Source organism: Hyperolius riggenbachi, chromosome 3 (assembly GCF_040937935.1).
Source record: "Hyperolius riggenbachi isolate aHypRig1 chromosome 3, aHypRig1.pri, whole genome shotgun sequence".
NCBI lineage: Eukaryota > Metazoa > Chordata > Amphibia > Anura > Hyperoliidae > Hyperolius > Hyperolius riggenbachi.
The window spans coordinates 148,643,769-148,656,413 of NC_090648.1; the positions used below are offsets into that span (position 1 = coordinate 148,643,769).

At 42.8% G+C, this 12,645-nt stretch overlaps 1 protein-coding gene across 1 annotated transcript in view; it reads left to right on the top strand.

Moving 5' to 3' along the window:
* The window catches only part of ADAMTS17 (ADAM metallopeptidase with thrombospondin type 1 motif 17), a 349,550-nt gene that overhangs the window by 61,721 nt on the left and 275,184 nt on the right, over nt 1–12,645 (top strand). Inside the window, exons 5-7 of the mRNA XM_068273566.1 lie at nt 5,768–5,851; nt 5,956–6,110; nt 10,968–11,011. Coding sequence (XP_068129667.1) covers nt 5,768–5,851; nt 5,956–6,110; nt 10,968–11,011 — 283 coding nt within the window. The remainder of the gene's footprint in view (nt 1–5,767; nt 5,852–5,955; nt 6,111–10,967; nt 11,012–12,645) is intronic.

A 12,645-nucleotide genomic window follows, 5' to 3' on the forward strand; every position in this document is an offset into this window, starting at 1 on the left:
TTCAGCAAGCAGACTGTGTGCACGAGTTAATTTAATACGGCGAAATGCAAGGTACAAAGTACAGCGACTGACGTCCAGCCAGAAGTTATGTCTTGCTGTAATAAACACTATAAATTGCTGCAAGGTGAAATAATTGTAGCTATAAGGTTTACTTCATTCTGTACACTGATTTCTGCTTATTGCACTGGCTAGTCAGCTCAGTAAAGCAAAGATGCTTGGTGAAATGTATTTTTCATTTTAGCAGAAGTACTCATTTGAAAGACATACTGTAGTTTGGCCTCCTGTTTAAATGTACATGAAAAGTAATTTTTTTAAAATCAGAAATGCCCACAGTTTGCTCATTGTGCATCTGTACTTTTTACAATAATTATATATAATATACCTGGCTGTTAGAGTCCTTAAAGAGAACCTGTACTGAGTAAAATTATTTAAAATAAACACATGAGGTAACTTCAAATGAACATTACATAGTTACCTTGCCATCAGTTCCTCTCAGAAACTCACCATTTTCTGCTGACAATAATCCCTTCCAGTTCTGACAACATTTTGTAAGAACTGAAATATATCAGTTGCTGTCGGTTATATATCAGTTGCTGTCAGTTACAGCTGAGAGGAGAACTGATGTGTCCATTTTTCCCTATGGCTCAAGTGGGCGATGTTTCAGTTTAACTGTGTGCTGACCAGGAAGCTGTTATGGTGTAATGGCCATTTTCCAAATGGAGGACGGAGAAATCCATTGATCACAATGGGCAAACAGGATGCAGGAGAGGAAAAAGAGCTTGAGGGGTAGACTACACAGGAGGTAAGTATGACTTGTATATGCTTATTTTGACTTTTAATTTTCAGTTCAGGTTTTCTTTAAAGAGGAACTGTTGTGAAAATCGTACAATTTAAAACACATACAAATAAGAAGTATATTTCTTCCAGAGTAAAATAAGCCATAAATTACTTTTCTCCTATGTTGCTGTCATTTACAGTAGGTAGTAGAAATCTGGTTTTGGGTTAGTCCATCTCTTCATGGGGGATTCTCAGCATGGCCTTTATTCTTTATAAAGATATTCCCTAAAAAGGATTTAAACAATAATGCTGGCAAAAATCCCTGCTCGCTACACAGTTTTTGGCAGTTGGACAGAGCAACTGCCATTCACTAAGGGCTGGTGCACACCGAGCGGCTTTTTCCGCGTTTTCAGATCCGCTTGCGGCTGCGGATCTGCTTGGTCAATGTATCTCAATGGGGTGGTGCACACCAGAGCGGCAGGCGTTTTGCAGAAACGAAAAATGCCTGGGTGAGGCATTTTTTGGATTTCGGATGCGTTTCTGCCCCAATGTTAAGTATAGGAAAAACGCAAACCGCTCTGAAAAACGCCTGTTCAGAGCGGTTTTGCAGGCGTTTTTGTTACAGAAGCTGTTCAGTAACAGCTTTACTGTAACAATATATGAAATCTACTATACTGAAAACCGCAGCAGCAATCCGCAAAACGCTAGCAAAACGCCTCATAAAAATAAAAAAAAGCGTTTAAAAATCTGCTAGCGTTTTGCGGATCTGCTAGCGGGTTTTGGTGTGCACCAGCCCTGCGTGCTTTTGAAAATAAATAAATCCCTGAGAATCCCCCATGAAGAGATGGACTAGTTGCTTCTGTCAGATTTCTACTACCTACTGTAAGTGACAGCAACATAGGAGAAAAGTGATTTGTGGCTCATTTTACTCTGGAAAAAACATACCTTTTATTTGTATATGTTTGCACATATTTAAAATTTTACAATTTTTTGCCATAGTGCCCTTTTAAGCTTAATTTCCTGTTGAGATAGCAATGCAAATTTATTACAGCTGTCCAAACTCCGCCCTCAATCCCATCATCAGGAAAGTATTTAGGAACAGGAACAGGGGTACAGGAAGTATTTAGGACAGTTGTGGGAGGGGCAGCAGCTAGTCTTTCACTGGGAGTAGAGATCACATGACCTCACCTATCTGTTCCCACTCTGAGAGTTTAACTCTTTGTGACCAACTGCAAGACTGAGCTGGGCACAGTCTTATGACCTTAGCAGTAACGTTTTCTCACAACTTCCACAGTGGCTTTAACAATGTGAAATAGTTTCTTATGACAGGCAGGGCAGGGAGGAAATACAGTGGGGTGCGAAAGTTTGGGCAATCGTGTTAATCATCATGATTTTCCTGTATAACTTGTTGGTTGTTTCAATAAAAAATGTCAGTTAAATATATAATTTAGAAGACACACACAGTGATATTTGAGAAGTGAAATAAAGTTTATTGGATTTACAGAAAGTGTGCAATAATTGTTTAAAGCAAATTTAGGCAGGTGCATACATTTGGGCACAACAAAAAATAAATGACATCAATATTTAGTAGATCCTCCTTTTGCAGAAATTACAGCCTCTAAATGCTTCCTGTAGGTTCCAATGGGAGTCTGGATTCTGGTTGAAGGTATTTTGGACCATACCTCTTTACAAAACTGCTCAGGTTTGATGGCTTTTGAGCATGGACAGCTCTCTTTAACTCACACCACAGATTTTCAATTATATTCAGGTCTGGGGACTAAGATGGCTATTTCAGAACGTTGTACTTGTTCCTCTGCATGAATGCCTTAGTGGATTTTGAGCAGTGTTTAGAGTCGTTGTCTTGTTGAAAGATCTATCCCCGGCGCAGCTTCAGCTTTGCCACTGAGAACTGGACATTAGTCTCCAGAATCTGCTGATACTGAGTGGAATCCATGCATCCCTCAACTTTGAAAAGATTCCCCAGTCCCTGCACTGGCCACGCAGCCCCACAGCATGATGGAACCACCACCATATTTTACTGTAGTTAGCAGGTGTTTTTCTTAGAATGCGTTGTTCTTTTTCCTCCATGCATAACGCCCCAATAACACAATTTTAGTTTCATCAGTCCACAGCACCTTATTCCAAAATGAAGTTGGCTTGTCCAAATGTGCTTTAGCATACCTCAAGCGGCTCTGTTTGTGCTGTGGGTGGAGAAAAGGTTTCCTCTGCATCACTCTCACATACAGCATCTCCTTGTGTAAAGTGTGCCAATGGTTGAACGATGCACAGTGACTCCATCTGCTGCAAGATGATGTAGGTCTTTGGTGCTGGTCTGTAGGTTGACTCTGACTGTTCTCACCATTCGTCGTGTCTGTTTATTCGAGATTTTTCTTGGTCTGCCACTTTGAGCCTTAACTTGAACTGAGCCTGTGGTCTTCCATTTCCTCAATATGTCCCTTACTGGGGAAACAAACAGCTGAAATTTCTGAGACAGCTTTCTGTATCCTTCCTCTAAACCATGATGGTGAACAATCTTTGTCTTCAGGTCATTTGAGAGTTGTTTTTAGTTGTTTTGAGACCCCCATGTTGCTACTCTTCAGAGACCATTTAAAGAGGAGGGAAACTTAAAATTGACCCCCTTAAATAGTCTTTCTCATAATTGTATTCACCTGTGTATGTAGGCCAGGGGTCACTGAGCTTACTAAGCCAATTTGAGTTCAAATAGTTAGTTCTAAAGGTTTTGGAAGCAATCAAATGACAACAGTGCCCAAATGTATGCACCTGCATAATTTTATTTAAATAATTATTGCACACTTTCTGTAAATCCAATAAACTTAATTTCACTTCTCATGCACTGATGAGGATCAAACAATCCGAAACAGTCTGTATGCATGTTGGATTATTATGGCTCTGTACAATTTAACAAGCTGACACATCATTGCATTCCAGCGGTTCTGGAGGTGTGTTTAGCTTCTAAGGGTACAATGGTTAATTTGCATATATTCAGCAGTGGTGCTCTGGGAGACATCTCGAGCTCACTCCAACCTGAATTATCGCAAATTCTTTCTGTTTTAGGAAAGCAAATTTTTGTTTTTCTTAACATCTTAGTAAGGGGGCTTTTAGGACCATTGTAGTCCCTTACACACTCCAATGAGTTCTGGGTCACCATGAGCTTGCTGGTTAGTCTGTACCTCTCGGTTTACAAGCCCTACTCCATAGAGCCAGATTAATCCATGCCATGCACTGATGAGGATCAAACAATCCGAAACAGTCTGTATGCATGTTGGATTATTATGGCTCTGTACAATTTAACAAGCTGACACATCATTGCATTCCAGCAGTTCTGGAGGTGTGTTTAGCTTCTAAGGGTACAATGGTTAATTTGCATATATTCAGCAGTGGTGCTCTGGGAGACATCTCGAGCTCACTCCAACCTGAATTATCGCAAATTCTTTCTGTTTTAGGAAAGCAAATTTTTGTTTTACTTCTCAAATATCACTGTGTGTGTCTCCTATATGATCTATTTAACTGACATTTTTTATTGTAGCAACCAACGATTTATACAGGAAAATCATGATGATTAACAACGTTGCCCAAACTTTCGCACCCCACTATATATCTTCAGTGCTGGCCACAGAGACAATGGGCTTGATTCACAAAGCGGTGCTAACCTACTTAGCACGTCTAAAGTCTTTAGACGCGCTAACCAGGGTGCTAAGTAGGTTAGCACCAGATTTCTCAATCAGATCGCGCGCTAACTTTGCGCGCGCAAAGTTTTACGCGCGCAAAGTTTTACGCGCGCTAAGTCCCATAGGCTTTAATGGGCACTTCGCGCGGAGCGCCCTGCGCTCTGTGCAGTACGCGCGTAAAGTTTTATGCGCGTAAAGTTTTGCGCGCGTAAAGTTTTATGCGCAAAAAGCTTGTTTAGACGTGCTAAGGGGGTTTTCACAGGCATGCTAACAGTTAGCACCGCTTTGTGAATCAAGCCCAAAATGTCTTTAAGCAGAGGGATGGTTGGTAGGGTCAAGTAATCTTCTCTTTGTTTGACAAAGAACTCCCACTCTTTAGGCATAAAGAAGCTATAGGAGGCAACCATAGATATTGCGAATGCATTTATTGCAACAAGTACAAATGTGCAGAGGAAAAAAAAAACATTGTGTGTTGCTAATTAAAGGAAAGTAGTTTTGTAAACATTTCAAACAGATGGCAGAAATATGGCTGTATTAATCAACCTTTTTCTTTTTAATCAGATATCTAGGATGTATGCAGACACCACTGTCCAACATTTATTTTGTTAGCTGTATATTTTAATGGGAATTCTTTGATGCAGATTTAAAGCAAACCTTAAGTGTATTTTTTTAATTAAAAAATTGCCCAAGTTTTCATTTCATGCCCAAGTGCTTACTGCTTCCTGTAGTTTACTTTGTTGCCTTCTTCTGTTGCAGAAGTGCTTGTGACCCCCAACACTCCAACATGCATTTTTCAACTGGACATGCATGTGTCAACAATGCACTTATGTGCATGAGCTCTTCCTATTACAGGACATACGCAATTCTTGAACCCGCACATGCCCAGTGCATATGTACTTACTGGGCATGTGCTGTTTATAAACTCATGCATGCCCAGAGATAGAATGCTTGTTCACGGCTACAACCACTCCTGGAAGGGAAGAGTCAAATTACCAGCAGTTTTATGATAAAAAAAACTTTGCTAACCAGCATCTGGGGGGATAAAAGTAGACAAACAAATGGCTGAGAGCCTTCAAATGCATGAACGTATGCAGTCTTTCAGATGCCCCACATTTAAATTCTGGCACCATTGACTTTAGTGGTGGTTAGATTTGGTTTTGATTTTAATGCAATATTATGGCCCTTTACCCGAACTGCCGGTAGATTGCAGGTAGATTGATATTGTTGATCTATTTTATTAGATTGTTGAGCAAATGAAAGGGAATGACGTGAATCATTTGTAAATATTTTCTGTTTTTAAGGTTTACAACATGTTTCAACACCCTAGCCTGGGAATTAAAGTCAATATCCGGGTTAGCAAACTGGTTCTGCTGCACAGCCGTCCGGTGAGTGTTGAAAAGTGGTCTAAGTGAAAAATGTGATTCAGAAATGATCACCTTATTCCTGGCCTCTGCTTAGACCGCATCTCACCATTATGACTATTTTCCAGGCTAAGCTGTCTATCGGGCATCATGGAGAGAGGTCTCTGGAGAGCTTTTGTCACTGGCAAAACGAGGAATATGGAGGAACTAAGTACTTGGGGAATAATCATGTTCCAGGAGCCAAAGAGGAAACGCCTGTTGATGTTGCTGTATTCATGACCAGGTAAAGAAATCTTTACAAATTTTAATATTTAAAATTTTCTAAGTAGCTTCTTTATGTTTTTTTTAATTCAATCTTTTTAACACCTACCGTATTTTTCGGACTATAAAACGCTGCTGACCAAAAGACGCACCTAGGTTTAAAGGACAAAAAAATGGGAAAAATATACAGTCTAAACCTGGTGCATCCATGGTGAAGGGGCATCTTGCGGATTAAGCCCCCTTTGTACCCCATGCCCTCTTGTACCTCTTGTGTTTCCCTGTGTCCTGCTCTGTCTCCCTTGTGTCCGCCTCTATCCTCCTTATGTCCTACTCTATGCCCCTTTGTGTACCCCTTGTGTCCTCCTCTATGCCTCTTTGTGTCCACTTTTGTCCTCCATCTGTCCCCCTGTGTCCTCCTCTGCATGGGCACAGTACAGGGAGTCCCTGACATTACGGTGGGTTGGAGGTTCGTATTGGCAGGCGTTCAAAAATCAGTAACTCTCTGCATTTGGACAGAAAAATCCAGTGACTTTTTTCCCCCTCTTTTGGGGGCCGATTGGAGGAAGCTTGCCGGAATGGACACAGGCGGGGAGCCGCGCTATACAGCAGGTGGGGGAGCGGCGGTGACTTACAAGCAGAGGTAAATAGCAGGCTAGTGACAATCTGCGTGTCGCTAGCCTGGCGCTTTTTAAATGGGGGACAGCCGGGGCGGGGGGGGGGGGGGAGGGAAGAGGGGGCTGGACGCACAATGAAAGAACTCAGAGGCTGGTCATTTTATACAGAACATGCCTCTGTGTCCTAATATGATTTCACAAACCCACCTCGGGTTCTCTTTAAGTACTTCTATTACTTGATTGACTTTCTCAAATTATTTAGTGTTATTATTCAAGCAGTTCACCCTCCCGACTGCCAGCCACAAATGCCATTTGGCTGCAATTACATACAGTTGTATGGATTCGTTTGTTAACACTGCGACGGTGTTACCCAGCAGTGAAAAATGTCTGATGTAGTTTCTAAGTACAGCAACTGCCGTGCTGCCTGCTGTGGGGGTTCACCCAGCAATTGCGCTCAAGTCGTGTGTCTCACTCCGCTCATCAGTGATGCACACTCAACTCCAACGTAGTAAAATTAGGCCTTTTTAATAAAACACATTAAAAAACTTCATTGCGCAGCATGTCTATACAATTGCAATGCTGGGGGGTGTTCACCTGTCTACTGCCTATGCCAATCGTTAGCAAGCGTCAGGCCAGTGAACAGAAGAAACTGACAGGTGGTGAATTCACTGCCTCCAGCTGCTTGAGACATTATTGTTTTTTTTTGGGTTTTTTTTTAAAGGAACAAAAAAATGTTTGCCTGGCAGATGATCACATGGCAGCACCTTTTTACTTGGATGCATTGTTCAGATATTTGCTGTGTTTTGGGTGAATGCTACCTTATAGGTTTAGGTATTCCTAAGAGAACTGCAGGTAGCTAGATCACACCTGAAATACATACGTGAAATGTCGTACCTGCCAGGTTTGTTATTCTGTCCAGTCAGATCAGTAAAGGGCAGCAACACAAAACAGCCATCATGTGCAGCATTATGCCCTTCTTTTTGTCTTCTCTGCAGTTCAGTAACAGTCACATCAATAATCCACTGGGCTCTTCCAGGATGCCTGCAAAGATAACCTCACATAGCGTGATACTGTTTCAGCTGTCAGATGACAAACTTCACAACAACCTCTGTGCAAGTGACAACCAGTGCAATCTGTGTGCCCACCACCTCATCAACAAGAGGCTCACCAGATTCAGACCACCTATCTGCAGGTGGCAATTGCGCTCAAGTCGTGTGTCTCACTCCGCTCATCAGTGATGCACACTCAACTCCAACGTAGTAAAATTAGGCCTTTTGAATAAAACACATTAAAAAACTTCATTGCGCAGCATGTCTATACAATTGCAATATCTCATCTGCGCTTCTCGCGCACTCCAGCAACTTACAAGCTTAAAGAATAGATGATTTGCTACAGCGGTGGTTTCCCTCAGGCTCAGCATTCGCACGTCACGTGGTGGAGCAGGAACGCGGAAGGACCTAGGCGAACATACACGGCCGGGAGCGCTGGACGCCACGGAAAGCCATACGGATCGTTGAATGCTGAGCCTGGGAGAAACCACCACTGTAGCAAATCATCTATTACTTAAGCTTGTAAATTGTTGGCGTGCACGAGAAGCGCAGATGAGATATTGCAATTGTATAGACATGCTGTGCAATGAAGTTTTTTAATATGTTTTATTCAAAAGGCCTAATTTTACTACGTTGGAGTTGAGTGTGCATCACTGATGAGCGGAGTGAGACACACGACTTAAGCGCAATTGCCACCTGCAGATAGGTGGTCAGGATCTGGTGAGTCTCTTGTTGATGAGGTGGTGGGCACACAGATTGCACTGGTTGTCACTTGCACGGAGGTTGTTGTGAAGTTTGTCATCTGACAGCTGAAACAGTATCATGCTATCTGAGATTATCTTTGCAGGCATCCTGGAAGAGCCCAGTGGATTATTGATGTGATTTTTACAGTTCAAGTGGACTTACCATAGTGCACTCAAACAGGACATTGCTTAACCACTTCACAACGGAGGGGTTTTACCCCTGAAGCACCAGCGCAATTTGTACATTGCAGCGCTGCTTCCATTCATTTTTTACTGTGATATGATTGGTTATTGGGGACTGGGGTCCCCATAACCAATCATTGCACTGCAGAGCGGGGGTGTGTGCGCGCGCGCGCGGGTCGCAGGGGCGCGCGATCGCGCGCTACACGTTTGTTTACATTCATTTGTTATCAATGGAGACTGCTTCTGTTTGAAGCAGCCTCCATTGTGTCCGCAATCGGCGCGTCTAATTGGATTTAGGAACGCTTGTTCCTAACATCCAATTAGTCACCTGCTGTGCTGGCTGGCTGGAGTGTGCGCGCGAGGTCCCCGCCCACTCCCAGCCAGTAAACAAATAAGTGCGCCTTTCTCCGTCCCTGGGGGTGAAGCAGTGCGCAGAGGGACAGAGAAATTTAGCACTGGGGGGTAAAGTGGTTAAATAACTGATTGTGGACATTAAGGGTTTGTAATTAAGTTACAGGTGGCGCAGCATATTGTTGTATTTGTTTTTAAAGGGGAACTGAAGAGAGAGGTATATGGAGTCTGTCATGTTTATTTCCTTTTAACCATTTAATGGCAAACATACGTATTAAAACGACATGCTTTCCCCTAGTAATGGCAACATGACGTTTTAATACGTCGCGCGTTCCCGCCGCCACTCCGCATGTGTCCGCGCCGCTACCGCCGCCGTTTCCGTCGGGTTCCTGTGCTGGGTGATTGGGGAAGAGGACTGAGCCATCCTCTACCCAATCGCACTGCCTGGAGTGAATGGACGCGACCGCGAACAGCGGCCGCATCCATTCACAAAACAGGAAACTGTCACAGTTGTTAAAATGTAAAAAGAAAAAAAAAAGTGATCACTTCCTAATGGGAGAGTGTTCACTAGCGCCATCTTGTGGCCAAAAAGTATATTGCACATACAGGCAAATACATAATATCCACACAATATTAATAAAATTAATAAATTACATTTCCACCCTCCCCCCCCCCCCCCCCCCCCCAAAAAAATACCGCTTTTAAAAAAAAATCAGCTATAAATAGTTGCCTTAGGGACTCAGCTTTTTTAATCTATGTTGTATGAGGGAAAATTAATTTTACTTTGTTACATAGGGGGCTTGTAATTATGGCCAGAACAAAAAAAAACAACAGAAAAATAACACCTATATTTCAAAATGATATATTGTCGCCATACATTGTGATAGGGACATAATTTAAACGGTTTAATAATCGGGACAACTGGGCAAATACAATGTGTTGGTTTTATCCACAGGAGAATGTTTAATTTTAAAACTATAATGGCTGAAAACTGAGAAATAACGATTTTTTCCCATTCTTTTTGTATTTTTTCCAATTAAAATGCATTTAGAATAAAAAAATTCGTAGCAAAATGTACTACCCACAGAAAGCCTAATTGGTGGCGAAAAAAACGAGGTATAGACCATTTCCTTGTGATAAGTAGTAATATAGTTATTAGGGAATAAAAGGGAGGAGCAGTGAAAGGTGAAAATTGCTCTCGTCCGTTAGGGTAAAAACCCTTGGGGGTGAACTGGTTAAGCAATACCAGTTGCCTGGCAGCCCTGCTGATCCTCTGCCTCTAATACTATTAGCCATAGCCCCTGAACAAGCATGCAGCAGATCAGGTGTTTCAGTGGCTCAGACTTTAAAGTCAGATCTGACAAGACTAGTTGCATGCTTGTTTCTCGTTTTATTCAGATACTACTGCAGAGAAATAGACCAGCAGGGCTGCCAGGCAACTGGTATTGCTTAAAAGGAAATAAACATGACAGCCTCCATATACCTCTCTCTTCCGTTCCCCTTTAAGTTTAGAAACAAAGCAGCCTGCTAACTGAACAGTGCAATTCGACCGCTAAATGATGAGGTCATCATAGCGCTATGGACTGGTACTTTAGCCTACAATCTTTAGTGCAATAAGTCATGATTGTCTTGACTGAAAATTATTTAATGTTGATACAGAGACAGATTTAGGTGAATTTACTGGTTGTTTATAGTGAGCATGTATTTGCATGAAGATCAGCTCCAGGCTACTGATGAACAGCACAGGTTGGGTTGATCCCTCGATTGACTAAAAAAATGGACAGATGGTTGACTATTATCTCATGCGTATGAACACCTTTATTCAATAGACAGAAGATGTTTATTCAATGGCATAAATTAATTGTGCAGTACATGTTACCTAATGCGTTTTAAAATATGTGCAATCCTTACATGTTCTTTCTTTGCTTTGCCTTATTAGGACTGATTTTTGTGTCCACAAAGATGAACCCTGCGATACTGTGGGTAAGAATATTTTCAAATTCTATTATACTAGAGAAAGCATTGGTCTGGCCATGTAGATTCCTTACAGACCATAGTTACACTTGTTATCAGTGATGGACTGGGCTAAGAGGGAGCTGGGAAAATCCATGTGCAGCTGAACAGCAGTTAATAGCCGTGCTTAAAGCCTTATACACATACTAGAAGGTTCTCGGCTGAGGCGGCCAGTCAGAGCCACATCTGCCAAGAATCTAATGTGTACAGTGGCCCTTATCCCCCTTGATCCTTAACCACTTACGTACCAGCGGTTTCTACCCCCTTAAGGATCAGAGACCGCTGGTACCAGAAACGGCGGAACACAAATGGATAACGACGAATCGCCGCACATACCCGCCGCAATCACTGTCACTGCCGCATGTCGGGAACCTGGGCCACCCACTCTGCCGTCTCTCTTTCAATGTAAGCCAATGGGAGACAGGCAGAGCAAGTGAGCTGTGGCAAGAAACGTTGGGATTCAGCGGTGAGATTGGCGGTAGTGACGGAAACAGCAGATGCGCGCAGCGGCTGCTGATTAAAATCTACGCCCTGCCAGCCAGGTAACCACCAAAACAGGGAGACTTCAATTGGCTTGGTCCTAAAGTAGTTTAGCAAGAGATCAAACTGGTGGATTGTCATGACCGAGCACAGCATGAGGGCGTTGTTCCACTACTAACCCTGCCTACTCTGTGCCACTCTGCGGTGCACCTTGCTTTTGGCCCTCTTCCACCCTCCTTAGCAACGGAATGTGTTACTAGCTCAAAGTCTTGGATCACCTAAGGGATCGAGTCCAGATGCAAGCGGCCGACAGTTCTTGTTCATTTGTATGAGGCTTTTTCATTCACAGTAAAAACCTGCTGCAGGTTTAATTTTTTTTTTGAAGAATTATAGATGGTTAGTGCTGCCTGGCCACATGTGGATCTTCCCAACTGAGTCCAGCACTGCCTGTCATGAAAAATGTAAAGAGATTGTTGCCTGAAATGACAGTCACATACACACTAATTTGCATACCTTTCTGTGATGCTCACAATGATCTAAGATGACCCTGGTGAGGTTGGCAAATCTAATCACTTAACAGCAGACTATTATTATTTAATGGAGCCTAGCTGTGCAGTTTTAAATGATATCCCCTCTGGAGATGGCTTAGTAGATCCAGTGGTATGCTTGTGTCAGTTGTGTGACCTCTGTAGTAAAGCAAACCTGTGATGGGAGTCTAAAAGCTACTTACCTCAGTAGTACAAAGCCTCTGGATAGTCCAGAGGATTCCTAGAGCCTCATCCAGCCAATTGTTGCTGCCCAGGACCCCCTTCTTCTTTTAGCTGCACTTCCGGCCCTGAAAGAGGGCATCCGTAATGGGCATCCATGAATATGCTCCACACCTGAACACTAGAATCAATCCATCTGTGCACGTTTTTCACCATCATGCATGAATGCTTCCTTCTCCTGTGCATGGGTGGACCTTACCTGCACATGCCCAGTCTGGTTACGCTTGTACATGATAGGAGTGCGACCACAAGGAACCTATTCTACCAACTCTTGCTGAATAGGTTTAGAGGGACCCAGTACTGGAATGGTGGGCTGTAAGAGGATCCACTGTAATGGTGGGCTGTAATAGGATCCTA